At 32.2% G+C, this 14651-nt stretch overlaps 1 protein-coding gene across 2 annotated transcripts; it reads right to left on the bottom strand.

The window, feature by feature from the left end:
• Positions 1–2207: 2207 nt before the first annotated feature.
• On the bottom strand, positions 2208–14237 carry LOC139488590 (uncharacterized). Of its 2 annotated transcripts, XM_071274309.1 has the most exons (6): positions 14126–14237; positions 10801–11068; positions 9595–9827; positions 7972–8128; positions 6593–6616; positions 5224–6248 (listed from the first exon to the last, which is right to left on the bottom strand). In XM_071274309.1, exons 2-6 carry the CDS (start codon positions 11003–11005, stop codon positions 5236–5238), a joined length of 1632 nt encoding a protein of 543 aa, XP_071130410.1. In that variant the 5' UTR covers positions 11006–11068; positions 14126–14237; the 3' UTR covers positions 5224–5235. The 2 variants fall into 2 exon arrangements, with proteins under 2 accessions (XP_071130411.1, XP_071130410.1); XM_071274310.1 differs by lacking the exon at positions 6593–6616 and having other exon boundaries at positions 2208–6248.
• Between the last annotated feature and the right edge of the window lie 414 nt (positions 14238–14651).

Here is a 14651-nt window from a genome sequence, read left to right on the forward strand (position 1 = left end):
TTTCTCCTAAGAAATATTTGAGTCAAGAGCAAGTAACCAGGCAATAATTTTCTCATTATTTGTTTGCTTAAGTGCAGTTTTATGGTCAAAAACACTTTGGTCATTATTGTCCCAAAGAAAACGGAGACAGACTAATCTGTCATAATACGTCTGGAAACTGTTAAATTTCTCCCAGCACAGGCACCTAAAAAGGCATTTTCTATTTCAAGTTCACTTTTGGTGTAATTCTGCAATAACCAAAATCACCAATCGAGGATATCCATCTTTGCAAGCGTCAAGCATTAACATCTTAACGTTTATATCTTTACATATATTGTTTTCTAAAAAAAAAACCAACGTCATATGCTTTTAGTTCATGAGCAGATGTCAGAACTTTTGGCAAATCAAAGTAATTCCTTCCACAGTGACGAAGAATTAAATCAACGATTTCAACTCGATTTGTGGAATGTGCATGTTGAATAACCCCATGATACAAAGGATATAGATTGCAGGCTTTATCAATGCAGTTTTCATATCAAAGTCCGACATTTCAATATAAAAAAGAAGATGTGGTATCAAATTCATTAAATAGATATCTAGCAAGATCGCTGTAAGCTGAGCGACAACTAATTAACATAATTGGTTGTCATTCTCAATAGCAATCTGCATAGACTCAGCTATGCATAAAGACTCGTGCTTTTGATTCTTTAATATAAATGAGACAAGTTTGATTTGTTTGGTTTGGAATGTATCTTTGGACGTTACTACAGTTAAATTATCATTCGTTGCACTATTATTCCCTTCCGCCGACAAATAGGTAATTGTTGAATGTGTTCTAAATGAGGACAACCATATTAGGCACGATTTATAATCAATAACAGAAGTATCATTATTAGAAATAACCAATTCTGCTAGTTCTAGCTGTCCATATTCACAACAGGTTTGAAGTACTTGATTTATACTACGGTGTTCAGGTTTGATATGTTCAAGTTACCATTGTATGATATGAAATCGTTTTACAATGCATGCTTTCTTTATCATGATTATAATCCACAACGGATATATAACTGAAACAATTTAATCCATGTTACCAGCACATGCTTTCAAAAAAGCAGTGTTGAAGTTTAAGCATCTACGCTCTACAAAATCTAACATCCATTGCACCATGTCCGTCCACATTACAGTATTCGCATGCTTCGTTAATAATTGTTGGCAAATCAAAGTTACACGGATTTTTGTTTTGCAGGATATCTTTTTGAATTTTGATTCATATGTATATTTCGAAGTCTATTTTCGCTGAACTAGTAAACACATTGTAAAGGGGCTAACTTACCGCATCCTGATACCAGATTTTTCACTGTGTTGAAGACAAATCGTTGGCCCTTTCGCTATCTGGTCTAGTTGTTGTCTCTTTGCCACATTTTCCTTTTCCAATCTTAATTTTATTTTCATAACTATCAGTCTAGTAATTTTTTAACCGATTTATATTCAATGCTGTATAAGACTGTACCTGCTTATCGGGGAATGAACGCCCGCACATATCAATTTTGAGTTTGATCAAGCCACAATTTGGATGTGCCTGTTCTGTGAAAGGAGCCTGTAACTCAGTGGTTGTCGTTGTTGAAGGTCTGGTCATATTACTTTATTTTGTTGTTTTGTTTTAGTATACATCATTTTATTTCTGTTCTCAATTGTTTCTAGTTGATATCATTCCAATGCTTTTTGCAAATTTATGGTATAAATTTTGCTCATTGTTAAAGAAAGAACAGACATATTTGTCCCGTGGTCTTTAATGGACACCTTTTTTAATTGAGTATTATAAAATATTTAGTTTAGCAAGTGCAATTTAGGCAAACAATTACTATGCAGCCGTATAAAATTTATTAAATATACATATAATACAGACGAGTAAACCTTTACAATTGAGGTACTTTCACTGATTAATAACTTTCTCAAAAGGAGAAGAATACAAATAATACATATCATTTGAAACAGATATCATGTCCATACATGCTATAGAAGTTTTAAAGTCCTATTATAAAATTTGTCTGATGTTATGAAACGATATTGCTGTTTTTATTTACTCCTGCAGAAATTCTATTATAAAATAACACTATTGAGAAATACGACGGATGTGAGGTATTTTGTACACTAGAATGGCAGGAAACGGTATCAATAAATACGTTTCATGATTCAATGATTAATTGTGAATTTACTTCAGTCACTTGTTTTATTCAAACTACCCGTTTAAAGCATTTTTCAGTATTAGTGTTTCCGAAATTGTTCACAATGTCAGTACTTCTTTTATCACAGAGGTTAACTTAAGCTCAGTTAATTTCTTCCAAATTTTTCACTAATACATGTTATTCTGAAATCAAATTCAAGCTTTTTTTACTCAAGAGTGAGTAACCATGCACTTATTTTCTCATTATTTGTTTGCTGCGCTTGCTTAAGTGCAGTTTTAGTGTCAAATAAACTATGATCAATTTCGTCCCAAAGAAAACGGAGACAGACTAATCTGTCATAATACGTCTGGAAACTGTTAAATTCTCTCCCAACACAGGCACCTAAAAAGGCATTTTGTATTTCAAGTTCACTTTTGGTGTAATTCTGCAATAACCAAATCACCAATCGAGGATATCCATCTTTGCAAGCGTCAAGCATTAATATCTTAACGTTTATATCTTTACATATATTGTTTTCTAAGAAAAAAGAAACAACGTCATATGCTTTTTGTTCATGAGCAGATGTCAGAACTTTTGGCAAATCAAAGTAATTCCTTCCACAGTGACGAAGAATTAAATCAACGATTTCAACTCGATTTGTGGAATGTGCATGTTGAATAACCCCATGATTCAAAGGATATGGATTGCAGGCCTCTATCAATGCAGTTTTCATATCAAATTTCGACAATTCGACATCATTGATTAGATATTTAACAAGATCTATGTAAGCTGAGCGACAACTAGTTAACATAATTTGATTAATGTCATATAAATCTTGGTCAATATTGTCTAATATCCATTCTATTATATAAAATGATTGATATTCAAGTGATACATCTATAACCTTATTCAAATCATACAGCTTTTGATCAAAGTGATTCCACAGATAATCAATCAGATCAATTCGTTGCTGTTTGTTTTTTCTGTTTCTGAAGTCACCGGCACACGTCAGAATCATTGCCAAATTCATATTCAGGGTTTTATTACTGCCTTTATCTAAAATACTTTTGACAATATCAGTATGTGCTAAACGACATAACCCTTCCACAACTTTCTGCATATCAAAATATCTATGATCACATTTTTCTAGCAGCAGATTTATGATGCATTTGTTGTCATTCTCAATAGCATTCTGCATAGACTCAGCTATGCATAAAGACTCGTGCTTTTGATTCTTTAATATAAATGAGACTAGTTTGATTTGTTTGGTTTGGAATGTATCTTCGAACGTTACTACAGTTAAATTATCATTCGTTGCCCTATCATTCCCTTCCGGCGCAAAATATGTGATTGTTGATTTTTTTGTAAATGAGGACAACCATATTAGGCACGATTTAAAATCAACAACAGAAGTATCAATATTAGAACGAATCCACTCTATAAGTTCCAGCTGTCCATTTTCACAACAAGTTTGTAGCACTTGACTTACATTACGGTGTTCAGGTTTCATATGTTCAAGTAACCATTGTAGGATATGAAATCGTTTTACAATACATGCTTTCTCGATAGCATTTTCAGCATTGAAAGTTGTTTTGTCATCAACACAGTTCCAGAGTTTGATGACCAATTGCAATCGCTTTTTATCTTCCTTTTCGTCATTATCAGAACTATATTCCACAACGGATATATAACTGAATCGACTTAATCCATTGTTACCACCACATGCTTTCAAAAATGCAGTAGTGAAGTTTAACAATCTATGCTCTACAAAATCTAACATCCATTGTACCATGTTGATATTACAGTATTCGCATGCTTCGTTGAAAATTGCAGGCAAATCAAAATCACACGGACTCCATTTTTCAAAAAACAAAAGAACTACTTCGAAAAACCCGTTTTGGCTTGCTAATTTTATTGTTGATTTAATGTCTACCTTCGAAAGATCAAACCCATGAAAGAATATCTTCATGATCTTGACAATTTGCTTTTCATTGGAATCATCCAGGGAAGGAAATCTATCTCCACCTAGCAAATAACGTATTGCACATGCTGTATCGTGCTTATTGATCTTGACCCTCCTTATCATCCATGGAATCATATAATATATTCTTTTTTTGCAGCATTCGATAATTAACTGAAATCGCTCTGACTGAAGCATAACTGATTCATCCCAGAAAAAGTCTGCAATATATTCAAAGTTGTTCCTTATACTTAATTTTAAGACGATCCTTTTGTCTAAGTTTTGACTTGTTGTGAGCCATTTGAGGGATTCAAGTGGTGGTGGGGGATAAGTCTTTCTCGTAAACATTGGTTCTATAAATTCATTAATGTTAAACGTATATTTTGACAACAGCCACCGCAAAACAAAAAGATTGGAAAACAAAAACGCTCCTTCAATACATTTATAAATACTTATGACATTTCCTCCGAATTCATAACAAGCGATTAAATCGTCATGCGAAATAGGAATACAATATTTGTGTGCAAAGTTTATAGTTTTGTCAACCATGTCAGCGTCTCCGTATGCACACAGAAGATATATGGACTCGGTTACTTTTGTTTTACATAATGTCTTTTTATCAATATCGAAATCTCCTTCTAAAATTAAAGTTATATATTTCAAAGCAATATCAAAAGGTATTTCGTTTCCCGGTTTTCTAGCAAAATATAAAAGAAACTCGGCAGGTAGAAACGTCGATTTAGAAAAACGTTTATTTAATCTTGAAGTCGTGTCATAAAAACTGACAAAAGAATACATTCCAAGTTCGGAACAACACTCACGTTCGGAACAACACTCATTTTCTTCATTTACGAATGATTGTAGTATGGAATCAATGAGCAACTCGTTCGTCGATTTAATCAATACAGAATGCAAGAGTCTCTGTATCAATTGAGCTGCTTTTTTCATGTCTATGCTCTCTATGAATAAGATATGAAATTCTTTTGCCTAGAAGGTAAGTAAATTTTTCAAGAACAAGTAAAACTACCTCGCCTTCTTTCGGTTTGTATTCTGTTGTTCTCATCATCTCGCATATAAATTCAAAACTCGCAACTGGTATAATTTTGCTCATTTCTATTTGTCCAAAGGACACTAAAACACTTTCAAAAGTAATTGATGTTCAAACATGGCAATATGTTGATGCTTTTTGAAAAATCTGCCTTGTAAAGTATGAATGGAATCAATTAAATCTAATTGTGTTATCTTAATCATGTTAATACTATCTCCATATATTGTAGGAATTATTTCATTGACTTTCGTGATGGCATCGGCATGGGAAAGATCGAAACAGTTATCATTTAAAACAGTAAGAACTAACAAGCTGTATTGAATTTTTAAATCGTCATTCTGATGTCCCTGTCTTCTTATGTCATTTATATCTTCTAAAGTTTGTTCGTCAGGTCTGCTGAAGAACGCGGTACCTAGAGTAATATACTTTTTGTTATGAACAAACATTATAACCGCTTGTGGGAACCCGATTACAAAATTAGACGAAGCAATATCATGGATTTCAATGTTATTCAAAATAATAGAACCAGTTGAATCTGCAAAACCATCAGTTGTATATTTAAAGTCATCATTTTTTCTCATATAAGTGACCAAGAGCCTACGTTTCTGTTCTACATTCATTTGGAATGGTTCAGTATTTAGGTCAATTTCACAGTTTTGGAACAGTCGTGGATGACTTCCGATAAAATCTTGACATTGTCGTTTCACTGTATCTCTTGTAGACACAATGACCTTAATGTTACCTTTTTGGACAAACGCATAAACCTTGTTCAGGATTTTACCATGGATTTCTTTGTCGTAATTGGCGTTTGTTTTTCCAAATATATCGTCGATGAAAACAATGTAATTTTTATCTAGATCAATCAATTCATCCCATTCAATAATATTCTTTAACTTAATCATTTGATACTTAAATTCTGTTTCAGAGCAAAACATATTCATCAGATTAAAACAATTTCTAGTTTTACCAATCCCGGCCATCCCAGTTATTAGTACGACTCCTCTCTTATTAAGAAATTCTAAACCAACATCCAATATGGGAGTCGAAATGAATGTATTTTCTTTTTCCAATGCTTCCACCATAGCACACGTCTCAACTGCAAAAGAGATAATGATCATGGCAGGATGCAAATATATGTAAAAATGAATAAAAAAATTCTAAACAAATGTCTGTCAAAACAATGTGATTCAACTTTCGTAACCACAATCACATTATCTTTTCAACGGGTGGGACCGCGATAAGATTTAAAAATGAATCATTGCAAAGCATACTGCTTATCAACAGGAATTAAATACTTTCGATTTGTTAAGGTTGATCAAAAAGACAATGGACAAATATGTATTCGAACTCCGAAACAGTAGTTACGTCCTCTTTACTATATTTTGTTTCTTGTTGTTAAATGACACATTCACACTTTCAGCAAAACAAATATGTACTTACCTAAACGTTTCTTTCTCTGATTTTCTGAAATGAGACACAACATGTGATTCAGTTGAAATTAAAAAAAAATTGCTGATACTTTCTTACTTTATAAAGCATGTACATGCGCAGATATTTCGTGTTTTAATGTTTACGAAGCTTTCACAATGTGTTCCTTTAAACCTTAGCATAGAGGACAAGAATTGGGCAACAGTTATCCAAATTAGAATCAGGATTGTGCAGCAGGTTTCTTTTCGACTAAACCACATGAAACATTTTTGTTCATATCTTTCCTTTTCTAGGCATTACCATTACGGAATGCTAGCTGTCCTGTATGATACAGTTATATCAAATAAAGATTCAAACTCTTTTAAGTCGACAAGGAACTTGACATATTATGACAAACACACGTCAATCTCTAGCTAAGGGTTTAGATGTGAGGTCTCATGTATAAAGATTTAGTCAGGTCGAATCATTCACTTGCACATGCTGCAAGTCAATAATTCTTCAGCGAAGTTTCTTATCTTATTTTGATTTTCTAGTGTCTCTTGTTTATATATATTAGAACGTTGGTTTCTTGTTTGAATGGTTTAACACTAGTCATTATGGCGGCCCTTTATAGCTTGCTGTTATGTGTGAACCAAGGCTCCGTGTTGAAGACTGTATTTTGACCTATAATACTTTTTTATACAGATTGTGGCGTGGATGGAGAGTTGTCTCATTGGCGTTTCAACCTCGTCTTCTTATATATGTTAAGGTATTCTGTTATGACATGCCGTCGGCAAATAGATCAAAAGCTATTTGATCCTTCATGAAATTATGTTAGGCGCTTAAATATCTCAGTTTATAGTTTATATTGTGTATGTTGCCACTATAATGACTTTGTCAACAAGTGCTACGTAGATTAGCTGCATCAAATAGTTATAAGGAAAAAAGAATAAAATACCACTACAGAAAAGTAAATGTTCACCATTTCAAATTTGTTAACCGATACGATATGTGAGTGTTTAAACAAATTAGACATATATTTTCGCAGTTTTCCTTAATTCTTCAGATATCCGATTAGTCGTTTGCTGCAGGCCCCTTACCAATTCTTCGCAAATGGTTTTGTTCCTTTTGATATTTATGCGATTCTTTCAGTTTCGTTTCATGCTTTTCTTTTTCTATTTCTTATTGATTTATCAGATTTGAACATTTGTAAGCTACTGTGACATTAATGTAAATCAGATAAAATATCAGAACATTGACGGTCCATTACAAAATTCTATGTTTTGAAGGATTTGCCTCACCGGTAAGACTGATATTAATGTAATCATATTGAGTATGGTGTCTTTCTTGTTTGTTCATAATAACATATTTTGGTAAATGTGTGTTGGATAAAAACTATATGTTCAATTTACCTATGTCATGGCTATTGAAATTTATAATTTCCTCTTTCAGACTTTGGTTTTCTTCTCTTAGTCGTTTAACATCTCCTTCTGTAATTTTTGTCATTTCTGAACCGGCAAGATCCTCACATAGACTCATAAACGCTTGGCCACCGAGTCTGTATATTGCCTTGGATAACCAAAAATTCAAATGAATTATATTCCTTATATTAAAAACGTATGAATTAGTTTTTATAAATTATAATTTACAAATATGGTGTTATTCATCAAACCAAACATATAGCAGTAAAACGTTCTGGCAAGCTACGACATATTTATATAAGAAATGTAAAATTCAGTACTGCAGCGTATTAGATTTCGACGGCGTTTACACATTTAAAGTTATAGAAAAGGAAAAACTAGTAACTATCTTTCAAAATTAATTTGTAAATCAATGCATAGTTAGTCCATCAACCTGTTTTTATAGAGAATGTTCCGTTCATTACCTTTATCTAAATCATTTCTACAATTTATAGTGTTTATCTTTTGATGTATCGACAAAACCCGAGATTTTCGTAAAGTCTCTGGGAAATGAATGCATATTTAGAATATGAATTTTAACTGCAAATCTGTACTTTATTAATTATTTATTTATAAGGTCTTTGCATCGGAAATAAACCCCTTTCATTATAAAACCAGTTGTTGGCTTGCTATGGGTTATGTTCGTCTTATATATGTCATGATGGTATGGAACGTGACACCTAACTGGAGGGATTGTGCCTGATATTCATATGTTGAAGGCGTAATCTTTCAACCAGTTTAACATGTTAAATTGAGGTCTGGATTTGTCAATACAATAATTGCTAGTAGTCTTTTGTCAATTCATGTATCATTGTAATTTTGTTTAGTTTCTTTTCTTACCTATTCTGACAACGGGCTTCGACTTCCTTTACACTGAGTTTGACGGTGCGTATTTCTGTGTGTTTGTTTTTCTAAATTGTCTAGATGTTTAAGGAATGGGTTGAGATCTGACAAAACATGTTTAACCCCGCCACAAGTTTCGCCTGTCACAAGTCAGGAGCCTGTGGCCATTTCCATTCTCAATATTAGTTAAAATAAGAACCAATACATATTAATTATCACTGAACTAGTATATATTTGTTTAGGGGCCAGCTGAAGGACGCCTCCGGGTGCGGGAATTTCTCGCTTCATTGAAGACCTGTTGGTGACCTTCTGCTGTTGTGTTTTTTTATTTTGGTCGGGTTGTTGTCTCTTTGACACATTCCCCATTTCCATTCTCAATTTTAATTGATTTGAACATATTCAAACATTACTGTTTTCTATCTTAAATTCATCCTGGTCACAACTTTATATCTGTTCTCAAAGACAGCGAAAAACCAATTTTGACATAAAGTAAAATATTAAATAGAGTTTTTCCTCCTTTGCCATCAATGTTTTTTTTCTGTAAGGCTATATTACGAGAAATCCTCGTTTTGGAATTTAAACAGCATTCCTGATGTAAGCTCATCCAAAAAAATAACTCGCTTCGAACGCAACGAATTATAAGAAGTGATTTCAATTTCAAACGTTCTGAACTTACTTTAAAATTAGAATATAAATAGCTTATGTTATTTATATGTAAAATCATAAACCTACCTCGGTTATGTCTTTCCAACTAGTCGTGTAATAAGTATTGTCTATCTCATTGCTACTAACATGTGCTAACTTGTTTCTGTAAAACTTAATTCTAGCAAAATCAGCCTCAGGGAATGTTTCAGTGTGAGGTGAAAGTTGGTCCAATCCATTAATTGGTTTTCTATAGTTGTATAAATGTCTCAGAAGACAGACCATTAATGTTATGTCGTATAACTTTGATGAAGTAATTCCACCTGAAGTGGTAAAATATAACAATAGTAAAAGTATGATAACATTCTTGAAAAAAGTTATCAAAGGTACCATGATTATAGTTAAATACGCCAGACGCACGTTTCGTCTACATAAGACTCACCAGTGACGCTCAGATCTAAATCGTTATAAAGCCAAACAAGTACAAAGTTGAAGAGCATTGAGGACCCGAAATTCCAAAACGTTGTGCCAAATACGGCCAAGGTAATCTATGCCTGGGATGAGAACATCCTTAGTTTTTTTTTAAATTTCAAAGTTTTGGAAACAAAAAATTTATAAAAATGACCATATAATTGATATTCATGTCAACACCGAAGTGCTGACTACTGAGCTGGTGATACTCTCGGCGAAGAAACTTTCAGCAGCAGTGGCATCGACCCACAGGTGAAAAAGTTATCAAAGGTACCAGGATAATTATTGAAATTATTGCTTTTTTCTTGGTTTTTAAATTTTTTTTTTGTGATTTACACGATTTTTGTCCCTCTCATGACAATGGATAATTCATTAACATCTTGTTTATTTCTCATTGGATGTTTTTACCTTGTTGATTTTTATTTTTTCTCTATGATCATTATATGAGAAGTGCACGCTGTTTTTCCTGTAACGCCTTGTCTAAATAAAAAGTTCTTTTTATCGCGAGTGTATTAATAATATATTAAAAAAAAAACATTTAAATACACACTGTGCATAACAATATTTAAACATTTTCTTATTCAAATTTATTATAAATTCATTGTGCATTTTTATATTTTATAAATCGGACATGCTCCCATCTCTTTTGATTCCCTAGTGTGTATGTTTTATCTGGCGGTCTGGTAGCAATTTTTGCGGGGTAGGATGTGTTATAATTGATGTAGGCTTTATTTTTGAAGTTCAGAGAGTTATATTGCAAGTAATATTTTAAAGTTCATGTAAAATTAATTTGAAGATATAAGATGTTTGTGTAAGAGCACTTACCGGAAGGAGGATAAAGTATGTCTCTCTGCGACGGTGCCAGTTTTTTGTTGTCGCACAACATTTTGATATGACTTTTTCCATTATTTAACGTTGTAATCAATGAATTCGGAGGGAAAAAAACGTCAAATTTATCTCTGGCGGCGTTTGATCCAATATCATTTACCAAACAGAATAACCGTAGAAAATTTTGTTTTTCCTCATTCATTGTAAACGGGTTTATCTTTTTAATCTTTCAGCAGAAAATAGTTTCATAACTCCAGAAAAGTACCTGAAATTTTATCCAAAAAAAATTCATCACGGTCATGCAATTACAGATTTAAAGATAAAAACATCGTCTAATTATATATTACTATAATACAATATAAAGTGCCTATAAAATCAACCTAACGATTTTAGAGAAGGTCTGATTCGTAACTTCCTCCACGAGTGGGACTGGAACCTTCACTATTTATTTCTAACTTCTACGACAACACCGCCTAGTATTGCAGACACCTTATCCCCGCTTCTAACTATAGCTTATTAAAATAAGCTTTAGTTTCGGGAGGTGTTACCTTCTGGTAAGAATTAATCAAGGATATCTGATACAATACACTAAGTATTCTTGTTAGTTCACATACATGATCATCTACTCATCTGTTCAGTATAATTACAGCATGCTTATCTATTTTTAGAAGAATACAATCACTGTAAAGTAATAAATGTGTCTGCCTCTGTGTAGTGACAATTTCAAAATGTTACATAATACATTATATCACTTAAGATCAATGGATATGCATCGGCTTTAAACATAAACAATATAATATTTTGTTGTTGTAACAAATAAAAACTTTGCTTACATCAATACTCGAACCTAATTAAAAAAAAGAGAAAACCTCACTTCTAAAATTTGTCGCGCATGTTGTGCTTATTTTGATTAACCTTAAATGCTACCCACTCATACCCCAAAAATAAAACAAATAAATAAATGATGTACACCTACTTTTCCACGTGAAGAGCTATACGGTTACAGAGGCCACACATATAAGATCCAAGTCCTTTTGAGGTCCACTTTGCCTTAGGAAGTATGAGCTTTAGTTTTTTTTTCGAATATATCTCAAATTCTCAACGGAAGGTTTTGTTGTTAAAATACTTTATCAATAATATCAGTGATTAAGCTAACGACTAACGATCTGAGAGTAATATAGGGGACTAACATTCCTCTAGCAGTTGTATCGACACTATGCAAAAAAAACTTTATCAAAGTTTTGCGACCTATTAACGTCTATACTCAAATAAAGTGAAAGTTAAGGATGTCTAACTGCCAACTCACATGTAGAGTTATTTGATCCAACAGATCCATCTTATGCCAAGTTAAGGAAGTTCCCACTTTATTTGATAAAAATATTTATGAATTTATCTACTGTTAATTTGATTGCCAATCTATGTTATGACTCAGTTCTGTAGTTAATAACCAACTACTGATGATGAAGGTACTCTTGGAAATTTACAGACAGAAAAAGTATAGTATCCCTATAAGATAGTATAATCATCTTCAAATTAATGGATGTCGTTTGATTCATTTCATTAATAAAAAATAAAAACATTTCAGAAAAAAAAGGGTCTTCAACTTTCAAATATACATGTCATGTGGATGAAATATACAGATGCGTAATCGAATGTATATAGTTATTTTACTACTGATATGCGTAATAAATTTATTAAGCTGCAGTTTTACTATTTATCTGTTTTCAAAATCGTTGTTGTTTGTTCTGTCCATATACATGAGACTTTTAAAAATACTGAATTGATAAAAAAAAAAAAAGTTAAGCCTGACATTTGAATTTATACAGCTTTTAATGTATTCAATGACTAGATGATTTAAAGCACCAAATATCAATAGATATATTTCGTATTGATAATACCACTGTAAAATATTGCGAGAATATATCGAATTTACTCAGTCCGGGTAAGCTAGTTTATTTAAGATTTGTACTTAGAATATACTTCATATATGTTTTTTCTGTTACAAATCACAATACATTGTTTAATGTGTACATGTCATGATGCCAATCAAGGCCTCTTGATAGCTTTTGGATGATGACATACTTTCTCTGAAATTCCAAGGAAATCATTGGTCACAAAACGTTTTGAAATTCAACATAGGGACATACCTATTATTACAAGAATTTTACTTGTTGATTCCTTAAACTAACATTCTAGTATTCAAATTTAATGTAAGGTATGTTTCTGTGTTCATCACTGCGCTCCACTGATGACATGATCATGGTGATATATATAGAGATAGTTGCATTTAATGATATCATTGAGGTAATATTTGAGATAAAATTGATACTAAACCTACAACATTAGTCGCTGCGGTTGGGGATATATGTGACCACTTAATTACCTCTCTAGTTTTTAAAAGGTTGTGTTGTCGTTTTATCTTGTGATGCTAGATAACCTAGATGATTACGTTTGGAAATACCATCGTTTTAACTAAATAAAGACAATTTTTTTAAATGACTATGTTTATTATGTAACATCAAAATAGCTAAAGTTAATGGTTTTAATGGGGTCAAAATGTTGTTTCATATGTATCAATAAGTTAAGATATTTCATCCTCTCCAAATTCAAATTTTATGTCATTGTTTTTTTTAAATGTTCTCGACGATTACAAACTATATTTTATTTTTACATGAAACAAAAATGATAATAGAAAATAGGAAAGTGTCAAAGAAGCAGTAACCCCACCAAAGAGCAGAAAACAGCCGAAGGCCAACAATTTCTATAATATCTGAGATTTTTTGATCAATGCAAAAGAGGATATGTTTACAAAACGATACCAAGAGGCAAAACAAAAAATCAAATATCATCAAGAAATAAGAGTCAGCTATCATCACTATGTTAAAAAAATGGATAACTTAAAATAAGGTGATCAGATAGTAAGCTCTCGCCTTTGAGTCATTATTCATGCCACCAATGAGCTAAAGTCAGTAATCAGTTTAGATATAACATGTATAAGACATCACACAAATAGAATTTAGTTTCATTTATATGGTTAACGAATACAAAAAAAAATTACACACAAACAGATAAAGTCACTCAAAAACGGCCTCAGAAAAAAGTATGACTTCTACTATTGCCTCGAAGTTTTTTTGTTTTAATATTTGGGCAGTGCAATCAGCATCATTTTGTCATGTTATCAGTGTTATGCCATTCGAATTTGTACTACTTTATTCGATTATATTAATAGGTATTAGAATATCTTTACGACACAACATTGAGATTCGATTGAACAATGTTCAAGTTATCTAATAATGAAATATATAGTTATTTTACTACTTACTAATGTCCACTGAATAAACGTGATCCACTGATGCTGTTTTGCTGTTAACTGTTTTTCAAAATGTTGTTTGTAATTTACGTATTTTAATGCCTAATTGTTTTCATATTCAAATATATTACCGACTTCAATTTGCAAACATTACACATTGAAATGGTTTGAACCCTTTAACCTCGAATATTATGTCAGAAATTATCAATTTTAACGAAAATAGACACACACTTGTTTTAAATGCCTACGTTTCGTAGGTAACACCCACTTACATATGCTAAAAAAAGATCTGTTAGCTGACAAACTTGTCGTTTGTATTCAAAATCCGGCGCAAAGATCCTATCCGATCCATTCTATATTACGTAACACCACACTCAAAAGTAGGTGAATTATAGCAAAGTACATGGAACGGATATGACCTATGTGCTCGAGATTTGTGTATATTAAAAAAAAATACCACGTGAGGACAGAAATAATCGTAGATTCCAAAGTATACAGAAAGTGATGGAAAATAATGTAGTTCATATTGTAAAAAGTC

Source organism: Mytilus edulis, chromosome 9, assembly GCF_963676685.1.
Source record: "Mytilus edulis chromosome 9, xbMytEdul2.2, whole genome shotgun sequence".
NCBI classification, from domain to species: domain Eukaryota; kingdom Metazoa; phylum Mollusca; class Bivalvia; order Mytilida; family Mytilidae; genus Mytilus; species Mytilus edulis.

Bases quoted from the DNA above. Each gene is read 5' to 3' on its own strand.
- LOC139488590 (XM_071274309.1), bottom strand. From the start codon at position 11,005: ATGAATGAGGAAAAACAAAATTTTCTACGGTTATTCTGTTTGGTAAAT. The intron at 8,129-9,594 runs GTAGGTTTATGA...TGGTTATCCAAG, and splicing joins GTTGGAAAGACATAACCGAG to GCAATATACAGACTCGGTGG. The intron at 6,249-6,592 runs GTAAGTACATAT...TCTCTTTTGCAG, and splicing joins TCAGAGAAAGAAACGTTTAG to TTGAGACGTGTGCTATGGTG.